General features: G+C 51.3%; 1 protein-coding gene across 4 annotated transcripts in view; it reads left to right on the forward strand.

Annotated features, from left to right (window-relative positions):
* The window catches only part of PLXNA2 (plexin A2), a 241,392-nt gene that overhangs the window by 206,030 nt on the left and 9,450 nt on the right, over window positions 1-25,912 (forward strand). For all 4 annotated transcript variants that reach the window (XM_069876028.1, XM_069876027.1, XM_069876029.1 and 1 more), the window contains exons 14-26: window positions 2,797-2,914; window positions 5,444-5,580; window positions 8,655-8,822; window positions 10,153-10,246; window positions 11,998-12,237; window positions 12,801-12,944; window positions 14,051-14,285; window positions 15,216-15,358; window positions 16,799-17,067; window positions 20,913-20,979; window positions 21,758-21,904; window positions 22,339-22,498; window positions 22,848-22,951. In XM_069876028.1, the coding sequence (XP_069732129.1) occupies window positions 2,797-2,914; window positions 5,444-5,580; window positions 8,655-8,822; window positions 10,153-10,246; window positions 11,998-12,237; window positions 12,801-12,944; window positions 14,051-14,285; window positions 15,216-15,358; window positions 16,799-17,067; window positions 20,913-20,979; window positions 21,758-21,904; window positions 22,339-22,498; window positions 22,848-22,951 (2,026 nt within the window). The remainder of the gene's footprint in view (window positions 1-2,796; window positions 2,915-5,443; window positions 5,581-8,654; window positions 8,823-10,152; window positions 10,247-11,997; window positions 12,238-12,800; window positions 12,945-14,050; window positions 14,286-15,215; window positions 15,359-16,798; window positions 17,068-20,912; window positions 20,980-21,757; window positions 21,905-22,338; window positions 22,499-22,847; window positions 22,952-25,912) is intronic.

Consider the following 25,912-nt stretch of genomic DNA (forward strand, 5'->3'; position numbering starts at 1 on the left):
CAGCACCTCGTCCACCCGTCCCTTAAACCCCTCCAGGGAAGGGGACTCAACCCCCTCCCTGGGCAGCCTCTGCCAGGGACCAATGACCCTTTCTGTGAAAATTTTTTTCCTAATGTCCAGCCTGACCCTCCCCTGGTGGAGCTTGAGGCCATTCCCTCCCATCCTGTCCCCTGTCCCTTGGGAGAAGAGCCCAGCTCCCTCCTCTCCACAACCTCCTCTCAGGTAGTTGGAGAGAGCAATGAGGTCTCCCCTCAGCCTCCTCTTCTCCAGGCTAAACACCCCCAGCTCTCTCAGCCGTTCCTCATCAGGCCTGTTCTCCAGCCCCTTCCCCAGCTTCGTTGCTCTTCTCTGGACTCGCTCCAGAGCCTCAACATCCTTCTGGTGGTGAGGGGCCCAGTCGTGTGTGGTAGGACTGTGGTCGCTCACAGCTAGTGTAGAAGAGCCCATGAGTGGCCCTGGCAGCACAGATCAGCCTCAGCAGCAGCTGGAAGTGATTGTCTGCTGATGGTCAAATGCATTTGGTGGGTCCCAGTCTGATCCCCAGCGCAGCAGAAGGTCCCGTCACTAGGACGTGTTGCCGTTGGCTTGGGTTTTGCTCACTCCTTGTCTTTGTTTCCCCACCTGTAAGACAGGAACGGCACTGATCTCCTCCTCAACAACGAGGACGTGTGTGGTTGATCCGTTAGGAAGTGTTTTGATCCGTTAGGAAGTGTTTCCCGTCACCGGGCGATGGATGCTCTGGCCGTGCAGAGCATTGTTGCTGTTACTGCAGGAGTCGCTCCACGTGCTGCTCCAACAGTGCCGTCTCCACTCCCTCTTCGGGCTGTTCTGCTGAGCAGTACTTTGTTTTATTTTATTTCTCAAACAAAGGCTGGAAGATTATAAAATTATCCCCCTTTGATGGTACAAAACCCTGATTTTATAATCATGACTCTAATTACAGCTCTCGAGCTTTCAAAGTTTGTTAACATCATTAAAACATTTACCCTGGGTAGATAACGGCAAGCGTTTGCATGAGAGCTGCCTTTTAAAGATGAAAACAGATAAAAGGACCCTCTTCAGGGTTCTGTGGGCAGACTGAATTCCAAGGCTGTAATGACTCACCATATGCTCCAGCCACACAATCTATCAGCCAGCAATTAGGTTAATGTTGGTGAAAGGGCCACTTAGCCCAGCAATCAGCACCCTACAGCTCTGCCCGAATGCATCATTTTGTAACAAGGTACCTGCTGGGAATTTGGCTTTTATCAGGCCTGTAGGGTCAGGGGTACCAGCTCGCTTGGGCTCCATCCTGGATCAGGGGTACCAGGTCACTTGCGCCCCATCCTGCAGTCCAACACTGTACAGGAGCTGCTGCTTTACTGGCAAATAATCGAATATTTGGTGTTTCCCACCACGTATCCTTGCTTCTTGGGGGAGAAAAAGCTCTGCTCTCCTGTCCTGCCCTTGCAGCATCAGGAATCGCTTCACCTTGTGTGCTCACGGGCTGGCAGAGAGGGGATGGAGTAGCAGGCAGCGAGGTGCATGGGTGATGTCTGGCTGCAAGGTGGAGAGAGGACCATGTGACAGATAGAGCTGAGACGCTCCCGTTCCTGTTCTCCAAAGGCAGCGTCTCTCTAGGCAACCCGTTTTTGATGTGCAGCAATAAGGCTTTTCACATTAGAGCTCTTTACTGGCATGTATGTATTCCATTAGGCCTCCTGGCATCACCTGTGCATGCTGTCTGCGGGTTCTTTCCTCTTTTAGTCTTTTTATTTTGTTTTATTTTATTTTTAGTGATTTTAATGCTGCTGGAGGCAGCTGAAACACTCCCTTCCTGAATTGGAGCCTTTCATGCATTTTCATGTGATCGTCTCCCCTGCCGCTCTGCAAAAGCATCTTCAGCTTTACTGGGGAAAGGGATGCTCTGGCTCTTTCTCTGGTCTCACTCCCTGGACCAGACACCAGCAAGCATCTCATCACCAGCATCCCCTGCCTCAGGGCGAGTTACTCCTGTCCTCAGGTTTCCAGAGCCTAGCGGGGTGCTCTTGAATTTGTCTTTCTGTTGCTGTAGGAGCAAGCAGCAGCCACCCCTTTAGGTAGAGCTGAGAGCTCTGCCAGCTGACCTCCCTCAGAAAACCTCTCTGGGACCTGCTGGCGTGGCAGGCGTTTGCTTGGTCTCATCCCTGGTTGGTGTTACGCGCCCCCAGCACCCTGGGATTTTTGGATCACACACCCACCCCACAAGGATGCGGAATGAGGATTTCCTCATCTCCCAGCCTGCTGGGCTGGGGTTAACCCCAGCTGCTCTCCTGGTCCTTGCAGCTTTCCCTGTGTCCGTGAGGCTGAGCTGAGCCCCGGAGGAGCACAGGATCGGTGCTGCTGACTCCTTTTACCAGCACCAGAGTGTTAGCAGCCCTGTCTCTGCTGCAAAGGCTGCTCTCTCGCCTGTCTCTATCATCCCCGAGCAGGCTTCTCCATTTTTGATTAACTGGGAGACTGCAGTGTGAGCTGTTCCCTTAATGAACTCATCCGTTACTCTAAGGGCTTCGCACTCGCTTTGCTACTGGCTAATATATTGCCATTAGTGCTCGGCTTTGCTCTGGAGTTTACAGCTTGTAATAATTATGTCTAATTTTGATTTTTTTTTCCCTTTAAATTACTACATGGGGTAAAAATAGACTCCGTAATTAACTTCTCCCAAAGAGGCAGATATCAAAGTTAAAGAGGGAGAAGGGGGGTAAAGAAGGAAAAATAAGAAAGTCAGCTCCGCGTGGATCTCCTGTCAGAGCCTCACTGCGGCATTTCTGCTTCCAGGATCGTCTGTGAAATGGGGCAGGCGCTTCCAGGGATCAGCTCCGGCCCAGTGCTCCTGTGCATCGGAGAGTGCAAGCCCGAGTTCACGGCCAAGTCCACGCAGCAGTACATGTTTGTGGTGAGTGTCCCGCTGCGGCGAGGGTTGGGGGGCAGCAAACAGGTGAGGTTCAACACCAGAAGGCAAGCCCCAATTTGCCATCTTTTTCTGACGCACACGGCTTTACATAATTTGTTGGCAGCCCAGTCAACGAGCCCAGTTTTCAGGCTCTAGAGCTCATGCAGGTTTGTGGAATCAACAGGGTTTAGGTGGGAATCTAAAGCCAAGGTTCCCACAGGATTTGGTTTCAGCTTTCATAGAATGCCAGGTTGGAAGGGACCTCAGGGATCATCTGGTCCAACCTTTTTTGGTGATCTGTGGCTTAAATGAGATGGCCCAGCACCCTGTTGAGCTGAGATATAAGCATCCAGTATAGAGGAATCACCGCTTCCCTGGGGAGCCGAGTCCAGCGTCTCGCTGTTCTCATGGGGAAACATTATCTTCTGGAGTCCAAGGTGATTTAGCATTCACATATTCAGGGAGGGCTTTTTTCTCCTCCAAGGATCCTGCTTCAGTGTAGGTTTTCCCTCTTGGTGGTTTCTGTTGGTCGAGTGGGTCATTTCTTTCCATTGTTTAATTAGCAGCCTTTTGATTCATAAACTTAAAAGCCACAGCTGGGCTTTCTCGTATCTCCAGGTTTGCCTAAACAAGGCACTTCATCCAGCCACATTGATTTTGTGCTTAGTGGGATCTGCATGCAGGGAAACGCCAGCACTTACCACAATTTGTAAACTAATTGAGAGATAAATCAGAGCCCCTGCCACCCCATCAGTGTTATAAGCAACACCTGCCCCAGGATTGAATTTATTCAACAACAGGTGCAAAATATCATCATATTTAGCTCAAATATGCCAGAAACCCCTCTGATCATCCCAGGGTAGTGCCAGGATGGTCTTCAGATTCACTGTTACTGAAAGGCAGGTTCCCAAGTGACACAAGGAGGATGCTCTCGTACAATCATTAAGGTTGGAAAAGACCTCTGAGATCATCCAGTCCAACCTTTGTGTTAAATAATAACCGGGAGCCAGTGGAAGGTAATTACAGTGATGAATCTTGGAGCCATACCTTGCAGCAACCTGGAGAGCGTTTGCTGAGCGTCATCATCCTTTGCATTGTTGCTTCTGATTTTCCGCGCTTACCCTGATTACATCGCTTCTTTATCTCAAGCACCTAAAACTTCTAGCACATCATTTCCTTTTGTTAGCCAGCCTCTGTTTTTCTCTTTAGCACCACCACAAATTCTATTATAGCTGGTTTATGCCATTAAGGTTGGTAGTAAAATTGATTGGTGCCTTAAAGCAGAGCTCAGCTCTGACCCTGAGAGGGTTCACGCCTTGGTGAGCTCATCTGGTGTCTGACACCGTGCGAGAGCGATGCCGTCACCCTAATTACACTCGGTTTATCGGGGAGGTGGAACCTTGGAGGTACTTTGGATCTGTAAATCTGTCATAATTAGCACCAAATCATGAGCTGAAGAGGGAAACATTTTGCAGGTCCTATGTCCTAAACTCGCCTGACTTTTCCTTATTTACAAGAACGAGTGCTTGGGGTTAGAGCCTGAGGCTCTATTTTTAGCAACGCTTTGAATTTCTAAGGACTGTGATACTTAGACAAGGTGATGTTCACACCAGCGGTGTCAGATGCTTGTAGCCAGGAGATGCTCATAAAGGATCCTGAATGTCCCTGATGTGTGTCTGGGAACTCCTGGGCCTCAAGGAGGTGTTAAAAGGACTGCTCCCAAGTCTGTTTAGTGTAGACATCCCTATTACCATTCTTATTGTCCAGTATTGCCGTTAGCTGGGATGGTCATCCTCAGCTGGAGGAGGCCCGTGAGGATCACAGGGCCCAGGTCCTGAGCCCAGAGAAGATAAGAGCTGTGAGCTGACCATGTTGAAGGACGAATCTTCCTCTCCTTTCAACATTATTCTGTAATTATCCACATCCAGGTGGACTGTGTGTTTTCCCTCTGGTGTATTCAGGAGTCGGGGTCAAACAGGCTTTTGGTCTAAGCTGCTTTGGCAAGTGCTGCAGCACCCAGAGAACACGTGTTGTGTTGTGAAAACAGGAGAGCAAACAGGACAAACTCACCGAGCTGCCAAGCTGGTGGTACCAGGGGAGCAGAGCTGGGAGGCTGCCAGCCTTTGCAGATGAGAGTCATGAAGAAGGTAATGTGAAAGCGTTGGTAGATCCATTTGGTAATATCCACTGATTGAAAATGAATAAAAAGGTACCTTTCTGTAAATTCTATTAAGAGGGATAAATAGCTGTCGTGGTGCAAGGCAGGACAAAGAAGTGGCGTTGCTGAGCTGATATCACTGATGAAATGTCGAGTGGGATCTAAGTTCCCCCACTGAGGGTGTGTTTCCGACTGGAAACAGGCTCTGCCCCCACAATGCTGTCAGTATTTCCGTTTCAAAAGCCAAAGTGGGAAGGTGGTTGGAGGTTGGTCCTTCTCCAGCCGGTTCCCCAGCGCAGCCTCTGGGCAGCCGCTCACTGAGAGCTCCCCTCGCAGCAGGCAGGAGCTCTGAGCGTGTCCTTTTCTTTCTCCAGACTCCCGTGGTGAGCTTCCTGAACCCCAGCCGCGGTCCAGAGTCGGGAGGGACGATGGTGACCATCTCCGGGCACTACCTGGGAGCTGGCAGCCGTGTGTCCGTGCTCCTGGGGAACCAGACCTGCGAGTTCTACGGGTAAGGGGCTGAGCTGGGCTGGCACGGGCTCCTGGTTCTCAGTACGGCACCACCGTGTACCTCCTGTAGCTGAACACGCAGCCACAGCTGCAAAACACACAGCAGAAACTCATCTGGGAACCCCTGAAGGCTCCCATTCCCTCTTTCATTACATGAAGCCATTTTCTCTCTTGCTGTGACTGAGTCTCGCTTGGCAAGGGCGGAATGGCATCGCTATTAGTGCTGTCCATCATTTCATTTTAATGCCGTTACGATGTTAACTGGCCCAAAAATCTCAGTCAAACATCACTGCGACTGTAAAATGTTTATAGGAGTCATCAGTACCTGCCCCCAGCCTGGCTGATCGGAAGAAAATGCGACATTTATAAGAAACGTCCAGTTTCTCTTCTCACAGATTGAAAATTTGTGTTGTTTTTCCAGCAGCCACTGCTGCAGGTACCTCAGCCTCTCGGAAATGCTCTGAGGGGTGGGCTTCTGCGTGGCAGAGCAACGCAGGGATCTGCTCATGCCTTCTGCTGAGAAACTTGCACAGCCACAAATCTCCTTTGAGATTTCTATGGCAAATTTGCTTTCTACCCAGCAGAGTAAACACAAGAGTTGACATTTGCAGGGTTTAATGGGTTTTCTTGGGGCTTAGTTAAAAAAAGATACATGCGGTATACATCTGTGTGCATCACGTACACATCCCTGCCCCCTACCAAACGTGCGACTGTGCCCCAAAGCGGCGACTCATAGCGTGGGCGCTGCCTGCACGGGAACCTGAGCAAAGCAGCGTGATGTGCAAAGGGATTCTGCCTGTCAGATCCTCACTCAGGCTTCCCAAGAGGACTCAAGGACGTTTCTGGGAATGTAAAGAGCCCTGGAGGTGAGTTTCTCACCTGAGGGGTTCTTTGATACAGGAGCTGCAGGCACTGAGATGTGGGAGCATAGTGGGATATTAGCAGGGCTTGTTCCGGGTCCAACCTAGAATGGAGCTTCAGGAGGTCTGGATGTAGAATCATAGAATGGATTGGGTTGGAAGGGACCTCAAAGCCCAGCCAGTTCCAACCCCTGCCATGGATCCACCTCCCACTGGCTCAGGGGCTCCAAGCCCCATCCAACCTGGCCTTGAACCCCTCCAGGGATGGGGCAGCCACCCCTGCTCTGGGCAACCTGGGCCAGGGCCTCCCCACCCTCATTGTCAAGAATTTCTCCCTAAGGTCTAAGACACGCTGAGGTCTTTCAAGTGCAGGTGAGCTCTCTGAGCACCAGGCACTACAACTGATCATCAACACTGCCTCCCATACCCAAAGCAAAGACGCACACGGCGTTACCGCCAGCAGAAACAAGCTGGCCTGAGCCCAGAATCAGCCCTGCAGGATAATCCCTTCAACAGATGATTCTATTCAGGCAACCTGCAGATACTGACCTGCAAAACCTGGGGACGAGCTTGGAATTCTCTGTGTGTTCTAATTACAGCAGGCAAGCAGAAACTTAAACAAAGCGAGCAGCGGTATCTGAATGGCAGCATCCTTCGCGCGGGGTCACGCTGTGCACTTTGTTGTGCTTGGACTGTTTTGAGGCAATGAACTTCAATTGTACTCGAGGGTGTGGGGGAGCCTGATTAGATGAAGCGGTTTCTAATGAGATTCACTCTAATTACAGCTTCCCCCATTCTCCCCTCTCTGATCGGAGGAGTGGGTAGATTCACCATGACGACATAATAATAGCGCAGAAAGCTAATTAACTGATCACAGGGAGCTGCGAGCGGCTCTGCCAGCAGCCGTGCGTCACTCTGGATCTCAGGCCAGAGCTAAGCAGGCGCGGTGGAGGCTGCCGGGGCCGAGCGGCGGCGCCGGCGCTGGGTGGCCAGGCAGGCAGCGGGCACAGGAACGCTCCGAGACACAGCGGGGAGGGCGGAGAAATGTGCTTGTCACACACGGATGCCTCCGTGGTTAAATTAAACCTAGGTGGAGAGTGAGAATAACACGAGAGGGGGAGGAGGAGGAGAGTGGGAAGGAGAAGACATGTAATTACCTCAATAGAAACCGTCAGGTCCAATTTGTTTCAGGTGTTTCCATAAAATCATGGAATGGTTTGGGTTGGAAGGGACCTCAAAGCCCAGCCAGTTCCATCTCCCACTGGATCAGGGGCTCCAAGCCCCATCCAACCTGGCCTTGAACCCCTCCAGGGATGGGGCAGCTACCACTGCTCTGGGCCTCCCCACCCTCACAGAAAGACATCCCTGCCCTCTTCCCTGTGAGACACCAAAACTAAATAAGCCATGGAAACAGCACAGCCTTTTCAACAAGCTGGAGGCAGATTTGGGAAGGTGGGATGACCCACAGCCTTCCAGGGATGCGCCTCCAGCGCTTATGTAGGAATAATATCCCTGCTCGCTGCAGAGCTGTGCGGTTCCTCCCAGCTCTGACCCAGCAGCAGCACTGCTTGCATCTCATTCCTCTTCTCCATCCACCCACCAGCGCCTTTGTGCTTTGGCAGCGCCTTGCTACCCTGCCACTTCGACCTTCTCGGGGGCTCCAAGGGAAGCAGATGGTCTGTTGTGTCCGGGCAGCCAGCGCCGAGGCCGAGGTCGCCCCTGCTCTGACGGGCAGACAAAGCCAAGAGGCAGTGGTGGCGATGGCATCGCCCTTCCCAGGCAGGAGCTTTGTGGGCTCCTTTATGCTTCTCACAAGGGTCCGTGTGTGCGATGGGGTGGGAAGGGAAAGAATTTGGCTTTTGAGTGAGCTTATGCGTCCCGTTTAAAAAGCAGCCATCTGTTTTCACACGCCCAACAGAAGGCAGAGGGCTCACAGAGGGATGCGGGAGGCTGCAGGTTGGCACAAAGAGTAATTTCAGGAAGCCTGTGCCTCTCTCTTGGTGAGCAGGCAGAGTCCTTTCCCTTGCAGAGCTCCGCTCCCTCCGTCCGGTGCCGGTGAAGCCCACAGGAGCTCGTCCCCTTTGCAGGTGTCGGGGCCCAGGGCTGAGAGGGCTCAGCGTTGTCCCGCTACAGGGCAGCACCAGGACAAAGGGATGGGTTCTGCCTCCATGCCACAACCACCCTTTAACGCTTCCCCGGCTTCTCTCTTACGCAGGCGATCCATGAACGAGATTGTCTGTGTGTCAGCCCCATCAGCCCACGGCCTGGGGGCTGTTCATGTCTCTGTCAGCGTGGACCGGGCTCAGCTTGAGCAGACCTTGCTCTTTGAGTACATCGACGACCCGAAGGTGCAGCACATCGAACCCGAGTGGAGCATCGCCAGGTAACACGAGGATCTGACAGCGGGAGAGGAGCCAGCTTGCTTGGTTTGGGTCTTTTCTCTCAGCATCCAGTCATTGAGGGTGAAATAGGGACTATTTGGGAACGCACGTCCCACCCAGCACCTTGGATTTGTCGGTGCTGGGCCTCTGTGATGCTTGTGCTTACCAAAAATCAGATCCAGATTTACTAGGTGCAATTACCAGGGCAATTACAGCAGCAGCAGCCTGCACCAGGATCCTGGGAGCACAAGTCAAGCCCCGAGATCGCTCCCATCTGCTGAAGAAGTGCACAATCGTTCATTAAAGGCTGCTTCTTGCAGTCCTGGAATAAAAGAAAACCAGCAACCGCAGAGAAAGGACAAAGCTGATGCTAATCAAAATATACTGTTTCTCCCAGATTCACTGCTGGGATGGGGTGGCCGGTGCTGTCACATCACCATGATGCTAAAAAACCTGGGACACAGTCATCCCCTGCTATTACTTTAATGGTTGTGCTCCCAAGGGCTGTAACGCAGCCATTCCTCTCTAATTCCATTTATCCCTTTTAATATTGCCCATAAAAGAAGCAAACGTCTCACAGCAGGCTCCGTGAGGTGTCTGCTTTGAGCCCAAACTGAAGATCGTGGCTGGTTTTGGGGAGATGGGCTGGTCAGGACTTCTAGGAGAGGTGGTGGACGGGGCACAGCTGGGCTCTGCCGCAGAGGTGCTGGAGGCTGGGGTGAATCTGGGCTGTGCTGCTCCAATTAACACATGAAAGAAGAAGCCAAGAGTGAAAGACTTTGCTCAGGGGCACTGGCTGTAGGAGAATGTGGGTACTGGAGCCTGGGGGGTTGTGTCCTCCCTGGCTCTGGTGGCAGCGGGTGTTCTTCACCCCTCCCCAGCTCTGTGTGACAACTTGCTGCGTCTGCAGGCCAGATGCAAAGGCCCGTCAGTTCCTTCACTGCACGTACCTTTCATCCTGTTCCTTAAAAACACCACTGTGTAAATCATTTAACACTGTGACTAATTTATTGTCTTACGCGTTTAGTCTCAACTCAGTTGATTCCTTTGGTCCCATTTCTCATCCTGCTGCTTTGCCGTGCTGTGAGGTGGGAGAGGGTGCAGGGAGAACAGAGAATCTCATGGAGAGCAGAGGATGGAACTTGTGAGACACCACTCTCCAGCGACTCAGGGAGAGGGTATTAATCCACGCTGTTGCCTGGTGCCTGAAGTGTCTGCAGAAAACATCTTCCTGAGATCAACAAGCATCCTTATTGTCAAGCACAATCTCTCCGCAGAGCCCCAGCCCCTCCTGCCCGATGCATTAATCAGGTGTCTCCCGCTTCTCCACAGCGGATACACGCCTCTGACCGTCACCGGCTCCAACCTGGATGTCATCCAGGAGCCGAGGATCCGCGTCAAGTACAACGGCAAGGAGTTTGTCAATGTAAGTAGCTGCTGTCAGTGAGGTTCTGCTGCTGGGCTGGGAGCATCCCCGTGCGCTGCCGCGTGGTGGGTCCCTCCATCCCAACGCCCACGTTCCAGGCATGGATGGGGCTTGGAGCCCCTGATCCAATGGGAGGTGTTCCTGCCCGTGGCAGGGGGTGGAACTGGCTGGGCTTTGAGGTAGCTGTAGACCCAAATCATTCTGGGATTCTACGACACACACAAATTACTTCCTCAGCAGCCAAGGAGTTTTCGAAGCTGGAAATGGACAATTCCATTTTAAGTCATCTCCATTGCCTCAAGTTCTGTCTTGGGTCAGAGAGACGTGTTTCACTCCTGAAATTCCTCCTCCTGTCTGAGCCCGGAGAGCTCTTCTCTCCCTAGCATCCTTCCCTTCCTTAGACCTAGCTCAGCTTTATAGGCACATTATGATGGGAAGTCCAAGTGTAGCTGTCCCCAACTTCCCCAGCTTCTCTGTGCTTCCCCTTTTAGTCCTTCTCTTTCTATAAAAGCCCAAAGCTTTTGCAGCCCTGGGACCTGCCAGCTCTGAGGCTGCTATGTTTAACTAGTCTCTCCCTAGCTGCCTCTCTATAAATAAACCTCCTATTGCCACAGCTCGAGGCTCGGCAAGGCTGTCCCAGCCTGGGGAGGGAAGGAGAGAGGGGAAAATGCTTCTGAACAAGAACCTTTCAGGCCTCTTTTGCATCTTGATCCCCACAGTAAGGCCAGGTGCTGCTTCCCTGCACCCACCTCACCGGGCAAAGGATGCTGGGCACGGGGCTCTGGGTATTTTGGTGAAGCTGGGTGTTATTTTTATGCCTCTTCCCTCCTATCGTCCCATTAGAGGGGTTTGGAGTTGATCTGGAGAGCCACCTCCTTCCCCTAGCTGTATTTTTTCAGTCCAAGAGTGAAGAAACTGCAATGAATCCTGAGCTAAATGGGAATTAAGCGATGTTCTTGTGTGCTACGAGTAAGAATTGTACCTCCAGGACCCACAGCAATTATTTTGACCAAGTAAAACTGAAAAATATTGTTTCTATGCAGTGATCTTACTGACTGAATCTGGATTATCTCTGAAAGGGCAAATCACTTAGCAGTCTTTTCCTATTCCTTTTCTCTCTGAAGACCTTTTTCCTCTGAGCTCTTTTTTAAAAGGCATCTAATTTTGTTGTTAGCAGTTACAGTTATAGTGCTACCAAAATAATTCCGAAGACACAAAATTGAGTGAAATTAAATTTTCCACATATGGAGGGAGGCCAAACGCTTGGGCTCTCGCTGTTTTAGAAGGCAAGAGTCTCATAAATCAGCTGGCTCCCTGCTTCCAGGCCCGGAGGAGCCGTGGGCGTCCTCAGCCCAGCAGGAGATGACCTTCACGTTCCCTCCAGCCCACGAGTGTCAGCCGATCGTTCCTCTCCCTCGCTGGCATCGGGGAATTGCCTCTAATCACCAGGTTGGCGCAGGTATTCGCTGTGGGACTGTTGCAAAGCCAGCGTAGCCAAAGAGGCTGCAACAAGAAAGAAGAAAGGGAAAAAAGAAGGCTGAGCTGTGGGGGCCTCTAGCTCCTCGAAAACACTGCTCGTTTTGGAGCACGTGTTCCATCCCTGAGCTGGCTGAAGGGAGGCAAATTCCCCTAAATTGTGGCTGTAAGGCATCAAACCTGGATCAAATGTTTCCAGCTGAACTTGAACATCCCTGTCCAGGTCAGGGTGAGGTTTTTCTCCGCCTTCTCTCAAAGCGTCACCTCCTCTACAGGTCTGCAAGGCGGTGAACGCCACGGCACTGGCCTGCCTGGCCCCCCCGCTCACCGCCGAGTACCGGCCCGGCATGGACGCTGTGGAGCGGCCGGATGAGTTTGGGTTTATCTTCAACAACGTGCAGTCCCTGCTGGTCTACAACGACACCAAGTTCATATACTACCCCAACCCAACGTTTGAGCTCCTGAGCCCGACCGGGGTGCTGGAGCAGAAGCCGGGTTCACCCATCATCCTGAAGGTAAGGAGACCCTTACCTGGTGGGAAGAGGTAAAAACATCCCAGAGGGAGCAGTTTTATACCCGCTTTGGAGAATGGGGTACGCTGGATGCAATCCCATCATTTGCCCAAGCTGGGAATGAGATGAAGTCTTATAAGGAGCAAACGAGGGACCTGGGGCTGTTTAGCCTGGAGAAGAGGAGGCTGAGGGGAGACCTCATTGCTCTCTGCAGCTCCTGGAAAGGAGGTTGTAGTGAGGTGGGTGCTGGGCTCTTCTCCCAAGTGACAAGCAATAGGATGAGAGGAAATGGCCTCAAGTTGCACCAGAGGAGAATTAGTTTGGATATTAGGAAAAATTTCTTTACTGTAAAGTGGTGAAGCCCTGGCAGAGGCTGCCCAGGGCAGTGGTGAAGTCCCCATCCCTGGTGGGGTTTGAAGACCATGTAGATGTGGCACTTTGGAGCAAGGTTTAGTAGCCAAGGTGGGGCTTAGGGAGCACAGAGGTCTTTTCCAGCCTTAATGATTCTATGAAAACCGGAGAAATGCACTGCATCTTTGTTCAGTCTTCTCTGCCTTCATCCCTAGGGCAGAAACCTGTGCCCACCCGCTCCTGGAGGAGCAAAGCTCAACTACACTGTGCTGATTGGAGAAACGCCCTGTGCCGTCACCGTCTCCGAGACCCAACTGCTGTGTGAGCCACCGAATCTCACCGGGCAGCACAAAGTGATGGTGAGGGACCAAACACCCCTATCAGCATTCCTTCCCTCCCATCCTTCCTTCTTTTCCTCCATCTCCCTGACTCACTCAGACACTGAATGAAATTTGTTGTTCGAGGATAGGTAGGATTTTAGATCTCTGAAATATTGATGTGGAGAAACTTATTCCTTCCTTGAAACTCCCTATGTCCTAAGAGAGTCTTCTAGAAGGACCAAATCTTTCTGATGGTGCCTTCAGCACCAGGTACCATCCTTTCTCTGGTGCCACCTGCTCTTCCTACGATAGGTGAGACCATTTTCAGTGGGTTTTACCAGTCCTTGCAGCCAGTCCTGATCTGCTAAGTGGATGGCAAGGTTTTGCCTTTTCCTGGAGCAGAAGCAGCCAGGGACACCTGAGCACTGGACTGGTTGGATCAACAGCCTTGTCCAGGATAACAGGTGGCGTCTTTCTCTGCTTTGGTTTTGGGCATCGCTGCTTCCTCTGATGGGCTCGCAGACCAAGCACGCAGCTGCTGAAGTGCTTGAGCAGAGCCCAAATGGGATTGTAATTGTGATTTATTTCCCTTTACGCTTAACATCCAAAACATATTCAGATTATCACAGCGTGATTCACAGAAGGACAACCTGGCTGAGAGCTGCTTGCAGCTGTGGCCAGGGCACCCAAGAAAAACCTGTCCCAGCATTAACCTCCACCGTGTTTGCTCTCTAGCTTCCACATGGGGCTTTCTCCTCCCTTCTCTGCTCTCACTTCCCAGTTGCTCTGGCCTCTTGTCAGTGAAATTATCGCTGGGTTGCTAATGGTTGCACGGTTTACAAAAGGGAGTTGAAAGCTTGTAAAATGAAGGTCAAATGGAGCCATCGGATAATAAGAACAAAGCCCAGATAGCGGAGGGCTGGTACATTTATCACGATTTGAAGCCTCCTGGTGTTCACACAAGCTGCACCCTCTGTGTTTGAAGGTGATCAGAGGGGCTGTAGTCTTGGCTGAAACAGAGGCTGTGCGGTTTATCTTTCCTGGGGTTCTACGCAGCCCGTGCAGAGCAAGCCCTGGCTGGGAAGGGTGGGATTTTAGGATGGGCTTGACCAGAAGCTGTTGGTTACCTGCGCTGCGCTTGGCAGGTGCGTGTTGGTGGTATCATCTTCTCCCCTGGTTCGGTGAGCATCATCTCCGACAGCCTCCTCACCTTGCCAGCCATCGTCAGCATCGCGGCCGGCGGCAGCCTGCTCCTCATCATCGTCATCATCGTCCTCATCGCCTACAAGCGCAAGTCCCGCGAGAACGACCTGACCCTCAAGAGGCTGCAGATGCAGATGGACAACCTGGAGTCCCGGGTGGCCCTGGAGTGCAAGGAGGGTCAGTACTGCCTGGAGCAGGCACTCTGTGTGCTGCACCCTGTGCTCCGGCCCCCAGCTCTCCCCACCAGAGCACCCCAGTCACCCTGGTTTTGCAGCAGGGAGCAGGGTGCCTGCCCCCAGGAGGTCCCCACGCGTGCCCCGATGTGGGAGGGTGGGCAGCAACAAGCGTGTCGGCAGCAGGCACGGCTCTAACGTGCAGAGAGTAGGATTAGGGCTTGATCCTGCTGAAGTGACATGCCTGGATCATGTTGGAGGGTGGCCCAGGGTTGGAGGGAGCCCCAGGGTGCCCGGCACAGTGTGGCCGCTTGTAATGGCCTCTAGTAAAGGGCTTTTAAAAAGGAACATTGATGGGATCAGAGGAGGTTTGGACCCCCTGGAAACAGTGTGTTTCCCAGATGGAAGGCAGGACAGCTGGAAAACTGGTCCAGTCCTTCATTGAGTCTATATGGTGTGAGCCTCAGGTCTGAGGGAGAGGGAGAAATTCCTCAAGCATTGGCTTCTGGGATATATTGGGTATTATTTGGAGACGACAGGCATGTCACTTGAGGATTTTGATATACACGAGTCTAATTCCATGCAAGACTGAACAAGGCTGAGCTCGGCCTCTCTGCAGGGGAGCAAAGCTAGAGATGGGCAGTTGTTTCTGAGCTGGTGTATTGAGACAAGAAGTATTTTATCATATCTTAGAATGAATTGGGTTGGAAGGGACCTCCAGACCCACCCAGTTTCATGTGAGCCTCCCACTGGGTCAGGGGCTCCAAGCCCCATCCAACCTGGGGGAGGGGTGTGTGAATCGGTGTGCTGAGCTGACCCTGTTACGGTTGCTGCCATTCCCACACGGAGAGCAGGCAGCCAGCCCTTCCCAAAGCCTCTGCCCACAGCCTCGGCACCCAGAGCTCACGCGTCTTTCTCTGCTCTCCCCAAACAGCTTTTGCAGAGCTGCAGACGGACATCAATGAATTAACGAGTGACCTGGATCGCTCTGGGATCCCGTACCTCGACTATCGGACGTATGCCATGAGGGTCCTCTTCCCCGGCATCGAGGACCACCCTGTCCTGCGGGAGCTGGAGGTGAGGAACAAGCTGTGCCCCAGCCCCTCGAAGCACCCTCAGGGAAGCCAGTGTGAAACCCTGAAGCACCTTTACGCCTCCCACACCAAATCTTATTAGAGGCACCGAGGTTCATAGGCTGAGCCCGTTGAAACTGAGCAGCTAGTGTTCTATCCCCATCACACGCTGCTTGATTCCTCTCCGTTTCTTCTCCCTGGTGTTGCTTTAGTTTTATTTTATGGGGTTTTACATGGCCATAGGCCAGCAGTAGAGCTTGCCAGGTAAGTTTTCAGTGTCCTTTTCGAGTCCTCCTGAACTAGGGTGCAGGAGGAGGCTGTTGACCTGCCTGGAGCACCCTGCTGCTGTTCCGTGACGTGTCCACAGGAGGGCAAGCGCCGTGGCCAGGCTTGGCTGGACCTGAGCAAGCACCATCTCCTCCTCGGTTGAACACCAGGACATGGAAATATCTAAATCAGATTTTCATTGAGGATTTAGAAAAATTGGTAACATAAACAGGCCCTTGAGATCACCTCGCAGATGGATGCTGCTCACCTGTAAGAGTGGCTTGATGATTCAAGAAACAACCTGATCTGTTAAAGACGTCCCTGATCCTGCAGGGGATCGGACTGGATGTTGCCCTTCTCTGGGCACTCCAGCATCTCAATGAGCTTCTTGGAGTGAAGGACAAAACTAGATTGCATCAAATTAGATTCCTTTCCAGTGGGCCACCAGCACTGAGCTGTTACCGTGGTTGTGGTAAAACCCAGCAGGCTTTAAACCAGCCTCTCTCAGCCCTTTCCATGGCCTGAACTTTCCAGTCCCGTGCATTATGTTCACCGTTTAAATTGCCAAATAAGCTGATGCTCCGGCAAACAACTCTGAATGCTTTTTATTTGTTCTACTCATGAAAAACAGAATTGCAGAAGTGATAAATGTGTTGCCAATTACACAGTTGCTTAATTATGTAACGTTAGTAAAACCAATATGTAAGTCTCCAAGATGTTTGGTAAAGAGTCGCTTTAATGCAGTTCATCATTTTCACTCGTAATAAATCACTGGGATCTACAACTGGCTGAAAGCCTCAATTAATTTTTTACACTTGTCCCATAATAAAGCAATGGTCTAAATTATTATTTAATTTACTTTCAAGAGTGTCACTTTTTGTGCAGAACGAGCAAAATTGCGTATCATTTATAGGGCCATTAGCCTCAAGGCAGCAGCTTTATGGCATGCAGAGTGCTGATTGGAGCAATGATTAAGGTGAGCCATCACCCGAAAGTTTCAGGTCAGGCCAGAGCCCACGTTTAGGGATGCCAAGACCCTGAAAGATGGGCTTGTGCCCCAGGGTTAAGCCATTTACCCCACCTCCAGTGACAGCAGAGCGATCCTGCGCTGGTCTCTGCTCTCTGGTCCCTTATTCTCCTGTGCCTTGGCTGATAGGTGCGCTCTCCTCCACCGCAGGTCCAAGGGAATGGGCAGCAGAGCGTGGAGAAGGCCTTGAAGCTCTTTGCTCAGCTGATCAACAACAAAGTCTTCCTGCTGACCTTCATCCGGACGCTGGAGATGCAGCGCAGCTTCTCCATGCGTGATCGCGGCAACGTGGCCTCGCTCATCATGACGGGTCTGCAAGGCAAGCTGGAGTACGCGACGGACGTGCTGAAGCAGCTGCTCTCCGACCTCATCGAGAAGAACCTGGAAAACAAGAACCATCCCAAACTGCTCCTGCGCAGGTAACACAGGGGAAGAGGGAGAGGATGAGGCTGCAGGCAGGTCGGTGTGGTGCCTTGGGTTCGCGTGGCCACGCTGCTGGTGGCACGGGGGGCTCTGCAAGACCAGAGTGGTGTCAGGAGGAAAATGCTGCTTTCCATGGGGGACTTCGACCCATCCATTCCTCACCAGTCTCTGGGACACAAGGTTAATTCTACTTTGTGATTTCACAGATGGCTGAACAGGTTTGTAGGTTGGATCCATGATTCCTCTGTGCCACGAGCCACCCCCATCTGTGTCCCTTCGGGTCCTGGCCCTGCTGCAGAGCCCAGTCTCGGCCAGTGGCCTCATCTCGCTGGGGCGGGTGGGTGAAGGGAAGGATTTCACAGCTCTAGGAAAATTTCAGGGATTCCTCCAGCCATAATGAATATCCTTGACAGGAAATTGCTTTAAATCTGGCTGTGTTTGCAGAGGCAATAACTCTTCTCAGAAAGGGAAGCCGTCTTAATTTCCCCCGTGGTTTGACGACTCGCTGGGAAGGCGTCTTCTGCCTCAGCCATCAATAATGACTTTTCGCCGTGCTCCAAAATACACACGGCTGGCGATCAGAGCTGTGCCCGCTTCTCTCCTCGGCACCCAGCGAAAAGACGAGGCCACGGGCAGCGCCAGCAGCGTCGAGGCTGGCTGTCCCGCACCAGATTAGCTATTTCAGCCACCAGGCTGATGTCCCAGCACACACACAGAATCACTAGGTTGGAAAAGACCCCCAGCATCATCAAGTCCAACCATAAGGCCAGGTTGGATGGGGCTTGGAGCCCCTGATCCAGTGGGAGGTGTCCCTGCCCATGGCAGGGGGTGGGACTGAATGGGCTTTGAGCTCCCTTCCAATGCAAATCATTCCATGATGCTCTGATTCTATGAAAATCATTTTCCCTTGTCCCATCACAAGCCCTGTTACACTTAGGGCTGGAGCCCTGTCACGGCTCCTGGTGGTGTCGGTGCATAAAACAGCCCAGGCTGGAACATCTTGCCGTGACTTAATAAGGGATGATCAGCCAAAGAATGAGATAGTTTTCTTGTTTTCTTTTTTTGAGCTCTCTGGTGGCAGGAGTCGATAATTGACGCTCAGTGCTTTCTCTCTTTCTTCCTCGCTTTCCCATCTCTTTTTCTTCCACGAATACCCCTCGCGGGAGGCAGCGGAAAAGTTGACATTAAATCAAAGAGCTGCTCTGGTTCCTGGCACAGAGAGCAGCACACAGCAGTCTGGAGACCTACATATAGCAAGGAAAATTAATAACATACATATTTATTTTTTGAGTTCTCTCAGCAATTTTTTGTTTAGTTTTGGTTTATTCCCGATGCCTCAGAAAGCCGGAGGAGCAGCCAAGGTGCTGGTTGCTGGCATCAGACTCCTCTGGAAAGTGATTTCTGCTTTGTGCTTTGCCCCTGTTACATGGTCAATATGAAAAGGGTTTTCTCCGAGTGTGGGGATTCTCCCCTGTTGCGTCAATCTTTGAGAGCTTATTTTTGATGCTCCAAAGATTTTCAGCTGAAAGAGGGGAGATACAGATGAGATCTTAGGAAGAAACGTTTTGCTGAGAGGGTGAGGAGGCCCTGGAATAGGTTGTCCAGGGAAGCGGTGGCTGCCCCATCCCTGGAGGGGTTCAAGGGAAGGTTGAATGGGGCTTGGAGCCCCTGATCCAGTGGGAGGTGTCCCTGCAGGGTTGGAATTAGATGGGCTTTGAGGTCCCTTCCCACTCAAACCATTCAGTGATTCTATGAAAGTGTTTCTTTTTGCTGTTTCATTCAGCTGATCTTGTATTTCTGATAAAGAAATAGAAGGGAATGGTGAGGCATGGGGAGTACCCAATACCCTCTTCCCATACAATATGTCCCATCTTCTCCATGATTCCATATTTCACTTGTTCCTGTCAGGACGCTGATGCCGGTCTCAAGCCGTGAGCAGCCAACGTGGACTGAACACAGCATGACTTCGCTAGGGCTAATCAGGATGCTTACCCATTCTTAATTTAATAACCTATTAACAAAGTAGTTTATTAAATTACTATTCACCCTGAAGCCCTTAATGTATCACTTTCCAAGGTTTTCACCTAGTCTTTAGGTCATATCCCTGCCTCTCTGTTTGCCCTGGCTCACCAGAGCAGCACTGCCAGCTCTTCTCCTCCTTAATTGGGTGACTGAAATATTTTAAACAGGAGAACAATGTGCGTGTCAATTTGCAGGATGAATTTTTAGGCAGTTAATCAATTCAGGCTGAAATTCTTCAGGGATCTGCAGACATTTTCACAAATTCCTGGCAGATGTTGTGATCCTGAGAGATGATGGATAATGTGACCCCGGGTCCGTTTGCTGACTGGCGTCAGTTTTTTGTTTGCTGAAATCTGTGGCTCCCATTTATTCTTGCTCTGCTTGACTTTGTGATGAAACCCTGTTGCTTCTACAGGGTGTGTTTTTCATTAAATGTCAGAGTTTTCAAACATGCGGGATGTTGTATAAATACATATTTTAGCCTGGAGAAGAGAAGGCTTTGGGGAGAACTTAGAGCAGCATCCAGTACTGACAGGGGCTCCAGGAAAGCTGGGGAGGGGCTCTTGATCAGGGAGGGCAGGGAGAGGATGAGGGGGAATGGTTTTAAACTGAAAAAGAGGAGATTGAGATGAGATCTCAGGGAGAAATGTTTTGCTGTGAAGGTGAGGAGTCCCTGGCCCAGGTTGCCCAGAGCAGGGGTGGCTGTCCCATCCCTGGAGGGGTTCAAGGCCAGGCTGGATGGGGCTTGGAGCCCCTGATCCAGTGGGAGGTGTCCCTGCCCAGGACAGCGACTAGAACTGGGTGGGCTTTAAGGTCCCTTCCAACCCAAACCATTCTGTGATTCTATGATATTAAGAGGCAGTCCCTAATTCAATGACCCCAGGAGATGCTGGCCAAAGGGATGACAGCGCAAAGAGATTCCCAGACCTGGTGGTTCTGCTGCCTCGCTGCAAGCTCCCCATGAAGGCAGAGGGGGACACAATCCCCAAAGGAAAGAGAGGGTAAGGTGTTAGATCCACCCTTCTTCACCTGTTGAAATTTGGACTGGATTCCAGTATCGCACGTGGAGTGAGGAGAAGGTTGATTGTGCCCAGGGTGATGTCCAGCTTTCCCAGCACAGCCCTGCCCGCTCTGCGTGGCTGTGAGACACCCTGCCACCAGCACAGCCACCCTGGCCTGGGAAAAGGGATTGTGAGGCTTTAAGGAAAGTCTCCTGGTCCTGCAGAGCCAGCATTAAAAACTATCATTAGGAGCCATTGTATTTAAATTAGAGATAATCTTAGGCACAATGTGGGGAGAGGAGGCTGGGTGGGACCTGGGAGAAAGCTGCAATTTCCCTGCCATTGTCACTCTGAGGTCCCTGATTGCCAGCAGCCGCACAAATCCCAGTGATTTACTGAGCCAGGCTGTAATTTGCACCACGTGCAAGGAGCTGAGTGTCACCAGGCTCCCTGTCACCAGCGCCATCAGGGCTGTCAGCTGGATGAGATGCTGTCAGCTCAGGGAGGCGAGGAGGTGGGGGGGATGGTGCTGGTTGCATCCTGCTGCCTCCCTGCTCCGGAGCCGTGGTCCTGGTTCAGAGCACCACGGGAGCCGTGGCAGGGCGCACATCTGGTGTCTTCTACATCCCTTATAGAGATGCTTTTTCACCATGTGCGCCCATGCGGTCCAGTGCAGCACATGAACCACTTTGCTGCTCAGTGTAATCCTGACTTAGCAGCTCGGTTTCCCCTTCCCTGCTGCCACTCAGGGTGATTTGGGGCCTCTCGTGCATGATTTGGTCCTGAACATAACGTGTGTGTCCTCCTGGCTTCCCTAGAACCGAGTCGGTGGCTGAGAAGATGCTGACGAACTGGTTTGCCTTTCTCCTCCACAAGTTCCTCAAGGTAAGGAGGGATGGAGCTGAGCCCCCGCTGCTGCTTTGCTGCCTCCCCCACCGCCCATCCCCAGGGTAAATCGGGGCTGGGAACTCTTCAGCTGGGCTCCAAGTCAGAGGATGTGGTGCCAAGAGAGGAGAGGGGGGAATTTGCTAGGAGATGCCTCCACCTGGTTCTGCTGCTCCACGGGACGTGCTCAGCGCTGCTCAGCCCTCGGGCTGCCGGGTTTAACTCACATGTAATGGAGTTTCTGTTGCTTCCCTTGAGCGCTGTTTAGAGGCTCTGCTTGGGAGGTTTTCCACTCTTTAATTTAACTGTCTCTTGGCTTTGGTTTTGCCTTGTTTCACCTAGCTGTGTTCTCCAGAACACTCCAAACTATCCCCTGCTTGAGTGCTTGCACCTCTTTAGTCCTTGGAGACAATTCTCACTTACATCTCCAAGCCTGGGCTTCCATATTTTTCAATTTTAAAGCCCCACGGAATTTGCTTCATGGGAGGGAACAGTGAAATCAATATCCCAAATTCCTTCTTTTACAACCATGTAGATTCAGTGGAGATTTACCAAGCCAAAGACAACACACCCGTCAAGCAATAGAGCTCACACTTTTGGATGTCCTCTTCAGGAGCTGCCGGGGGTGGAGAGTGGCTTGCACATGTGCTGAGGATTGAGTCAATGGGGCTGTGGCTCTGCTGAAATGAATCGTGTGCAGTCTGTCTGCAGGCCAGTGGCCCTGGAGGAGATGCACCTTCACCTCTGTGTTAGTTTTGCTGTCTGTCTCGTTGTGTAGGAATGTGCTGGAGAACCGCTCTTCATGCTCTACTGTGCCATCAAGCAACAGATGGAGAAAGGTCCCATTGATGCCATCACGGGAGAAGCCCGTTACTCCCTCAGTGAGGACAAGCTGATCCGGCAGCAAATTGAGTACAAAACTCTGGTGAGTGATCACTGTAGAAGCTGTCATTGCATCTCTTCTGTCCTCCCCGCTTGGCTGTGAGCAGTTCTGACCTTTAGGCTGGTGATTAGGACACTACTGCGAAGCACAATGGTTGGCAGTTCAATAAAGCGTCATGCTGGTAGACCCATGCCCAAGCCACGTGTGTCCCTAATTTCCAGGTACAAATAGCTTGAGATAAAGCTTTGAAACGCAAGGTTTGAGGGAGGTGTTTTATCTACCTGTGCACTGAACATTGCCCTCCCTCTAGCAAATGAAAGTGGACATCCCAGACTGCTACCTTAATAGTTGTTTTAAAGATGTATCAGATACAACAGCAATGATGCAAGTAGGGATGCAGTGGGGTTTGCCTATGAGAATATGTTGTGGCAGATGTGGTTCTCCTGGATGCTTACGTGGTTCTCTTTCCCTTCCAGATCCTAAACTGTGTGAACCCAGATAATGAGAACAGCCCAGAGATCCCCGTGAAGGTGCTCAACTGTGACACCATCACTCAAGTCAAAGAGAAGATCCTCGATGCTGTGTACAAAAACGTCCCATATTCTCAAAGACCAAGAGCTGTTGACATGGACTTAGGTAGGAGCTTCCCTACCTGGGGAGATCAGAGGGGGTTTTGGTATCAGTGATTCTCAGTGGGTTTTGCAGAGCTTGAAAACTAGAGCTCAGCCTACATAATATATACATTTCTGCCCCTAGGATAGGTTTGAGCTGGATAGGTTTGAGCTCTTTGGGATCAGCTAATTGTCCATTGATGGCGAAGGCTTCGGGAGTTGTTTACTCCTGCACTCTGCTGAGAAAAGCCTTTCTCAGATGGGGTTGGGGTTGGAGGAGGGGCTGGGAAGGTCCTGTGCTTTGGTTTGATTAAACACTGCAGAACCCTCTGCATGGGAATACAAACCATCTCCTGGTTCTGCCTCTCCTGCAGAGTGGCGACAGGGCCGGATAGCACGCGTGGTCCTGCAGGACGAAGACATCACCACCAAGATCGAAGGAGACTGGAAGCGCTTGAACACCTTGATGCATTATCAGGTAAGGAAGCAGCCCCAGCAGAGAGCTCCCAGGAAGCTGCCAGGAGAGGAAAAAAAAAGCAAAGCAGAAATTGAATTCCCAAGGATCGCGTCTACCAAGACAGACAGGGAGGTCACATTTGTATGATAACCAGAAGGGTTCAATGTGCTTATGCATTAGATGGGAAAGCAACCTTGACATGGATCTTAAAGAAACCAGCAGAGTTGAAAATTGGCTAAATTAAAACCGCCAGCCGTGCTAGTGAGATAGAGGGAGAGGTGGAGAGGGCTGAGCTGCCGCTGCCGGAAACGTGAGACCAGGGGACGGATGGTCCACAGGGCTCAGGTCACCGCGTGGGAGTCTGAGACAACCAGGAATGAAGCAGGGAGGGAAGAGAAGGCTCTGCATTCCTTCAAGGCTCAGGAGATCTGGTCCAAAGCACCAGGCTGCAGCAGCAGCTCGTCTCTCATACTCACGATCTTCCTACGTGTTGACTCTTGAGCATCTCGCAAGGAGTGAAGAAGGGAAACAGCAAATACTTTAAATATTGTCACATGGGAGGGTCAAGATAGTGCTGCGGGGAGGTTCAGGGTCCCTGATGTAGTTTCCCAAGCCAACTAACAAGAATTTTGCCATTGGAGTCATATAAAAATGGTTGGACAGTGAAGAAGCTGTGCTGTGCATCAGCCAGGGTGAACAAGGTGAGCTAGGAGACTGTTGCCATCATTAGTTTTTGCAGCTTCTGTGGCCAGGCTGCCCTGGATAGGTGTGCATCTGTTGAAAAGGGCTTCTTGGAATGTGGCACAGGTGGAAAATGAGAGGTAAAGATGGAGCTGAGGAAGGTTTGGTTAAAGAGAATCCAAGGCTTTTACTCCAAGCCTGTCTGCAGCAGAGGATAACTGCATTAATTGGGACCTGTGACCTACTACTGTCCATCACTACCTACACAGGAGTGTTTAGTATTTAATCTGGCATCTCTCCCTGTTTATACACCATCTCGAGTCCATCAGCGTGACTCATGCTGTGTAAGTTGAACAGGAGCCAGTATTGACAGGAGCCGTATGATCAGGGAGCGCGGCAGAGAGAACGGCATCATTATGCAAAGTGCAAGGAAAAAAGCGCCTCGAGGGTCAACTTCTCCAAGCAGCCCAAAGGGTTTAAAGACCGATTACTGTAAAATGTCATCAGAGACGTGCGGATGAATTCCATTGTTTCTAAAATCTGTTTTACCTGCCAGTTGCAAAGGATTAACCAACAGGCAGGGAAGCAGCGGGACTTTATTATGCCTTGATCTTTAAAAGTCATCTTAAGGAAGGCACAAGTGGAAGCTGTGTTTGCCTGACGTGTGGCAGGTGAGAGGGGAGGGAGTTCTTCCATTTTAGTGCCTGGGGGAAAACCTGAGCCACAAATTTACTCTTAAAATGAGCAAAATCACAGAATCGTGGAATGGGTTGGGTTGGAAGGGACTTAAAACCCTCCCAGTTCTACCTCCCTGCCACAGGCTGGGACACCTCCCACTGGCTCAGGGGCTCCACACCCCATCCAACCTGGCCTTGAACCCCTCCAGGGATGGGGCAGCCACCCCTGCTCTGGGAAACCTTGGCCAGGGCCTCCCCACCCTCACAGCAAAACATTTCTTGCCCTAGCTCCTAATTTCTGGGGCCCATTTACTCCTCAGCCTCATCCCCTACAGCTCCTGGGCTCCAACTCTTGCTCCTCCACCTCCCCTCACAGGGCTGGGAGGCTCTGCAGAGGGAGGTTATTTAATTCCAGGAGTTTCTTAGCTCCACACCTGGCTGCTGGTTTTTGACACTGTTGCGTTTGTTTTGAAATGACTGAAGTACAATCTATATCTGCATCAAGTGATAAAATGTGGTTTTCTAATGGGAAGCCATCGCACGCAAAAGCCAGACTTGATTTAAAAAGAAATATTCGTCCTTGAATATTCATATTTTTTGAACCACTTTATAGAATTATATAGAGAAGTGTGTGCCTGCTACTCATTTCTTCATTTATAAAAATAGATTTATAGGTTAAATAGGTGCAATTCTTTGTTAAATTCTCTGGAGCTTTTAAACTATGTTGTAAGGAATTGTATTACAGCTGTGCAGTATCATTTTGGTTTCACGCCTATTAAACTCCATGGGAGAGTCTCGCTCTGCGTGTTTTCTACTCAAGAAAAATGAAATGTTGAGTTTAATATCAAATGATTTACGGTGGCTTACGCAGGGTTAACACAGAGGCAGCAGAGCATGAATACCTGTCAGCCACTGGGAGCCTGGAAAGGCAGAGAGGAGAGGAAACTTGTTTAAATGACAAATTAGAAGCAGAGAGGGAAGATTTGGGTGGAAATTAGACCTAGGTGGGGTGGCCGTGTGGCTGGATCCTCCAAAATGCAGTGGTTTTTTCTGGGCTTCGGCACCGCTGCTGCCCCTGCACCAGCTTCTGGGTTTCTTTCCTTCAAGGTGGTTTGTGCAGCACGTTTCCAGCTCGTAGAAGAATTGGAATATTTATAAAGTTGTAAAACAGCCAGGCAGCTTCGCAGGCGTCTCTGGGGTTTTATGGGAGCGAGGCAAGAGCGGAGCGAGATGAGGAACGGGTGTGTGTTCCGTCTGATGCTGGTTTGCACGCGGGTGTTTTTTAGCTGACAAGAGCCATTCGACTTGAAATTTAGAGAGTGAGAGTGCTCTGTGTGTGTGGAATTCTTAATGCCTCTCTCCACAGCAGCCCTGGTGGAGACGGTTCCTAGCGCGGCGGCCGGGGAGCTCCTGCCTGCACGGGAACACCCGGGGCTGCTGGTGCTCAGGTTTCTCCCGAGTGACATTGAACCAAAGTGGCAGCTAATGACAGCCTCAGAAAATAATATCAGCGCTGATCGTTCCTTCCATTGACTTCATAAATTGGATGAAGTGAGGCAGGAGCAGAAGAGGAAATAACAGAGGGGTTGGAGGTGTTTTGCTTAGCAATATCTCACCTTAGTGC

This window comes from Phaenicophaeus curvirostris, chromosome 24 (assembly GCF_032191515.1).
Source record: "Phaenicophaeus curvirostris isolate KB17595 chromosome 24, BPBGC_Pcur_1.0, whole genome shotgun sequence".
Classification (NCBI taxonomy): domain Eukaryota; kingdom Metazoa; phylum Chordata; class Aves; order Cuculiformes; family Cuculidae; genus Phaenicophaeus; species Phaenicophaeus curvirostris.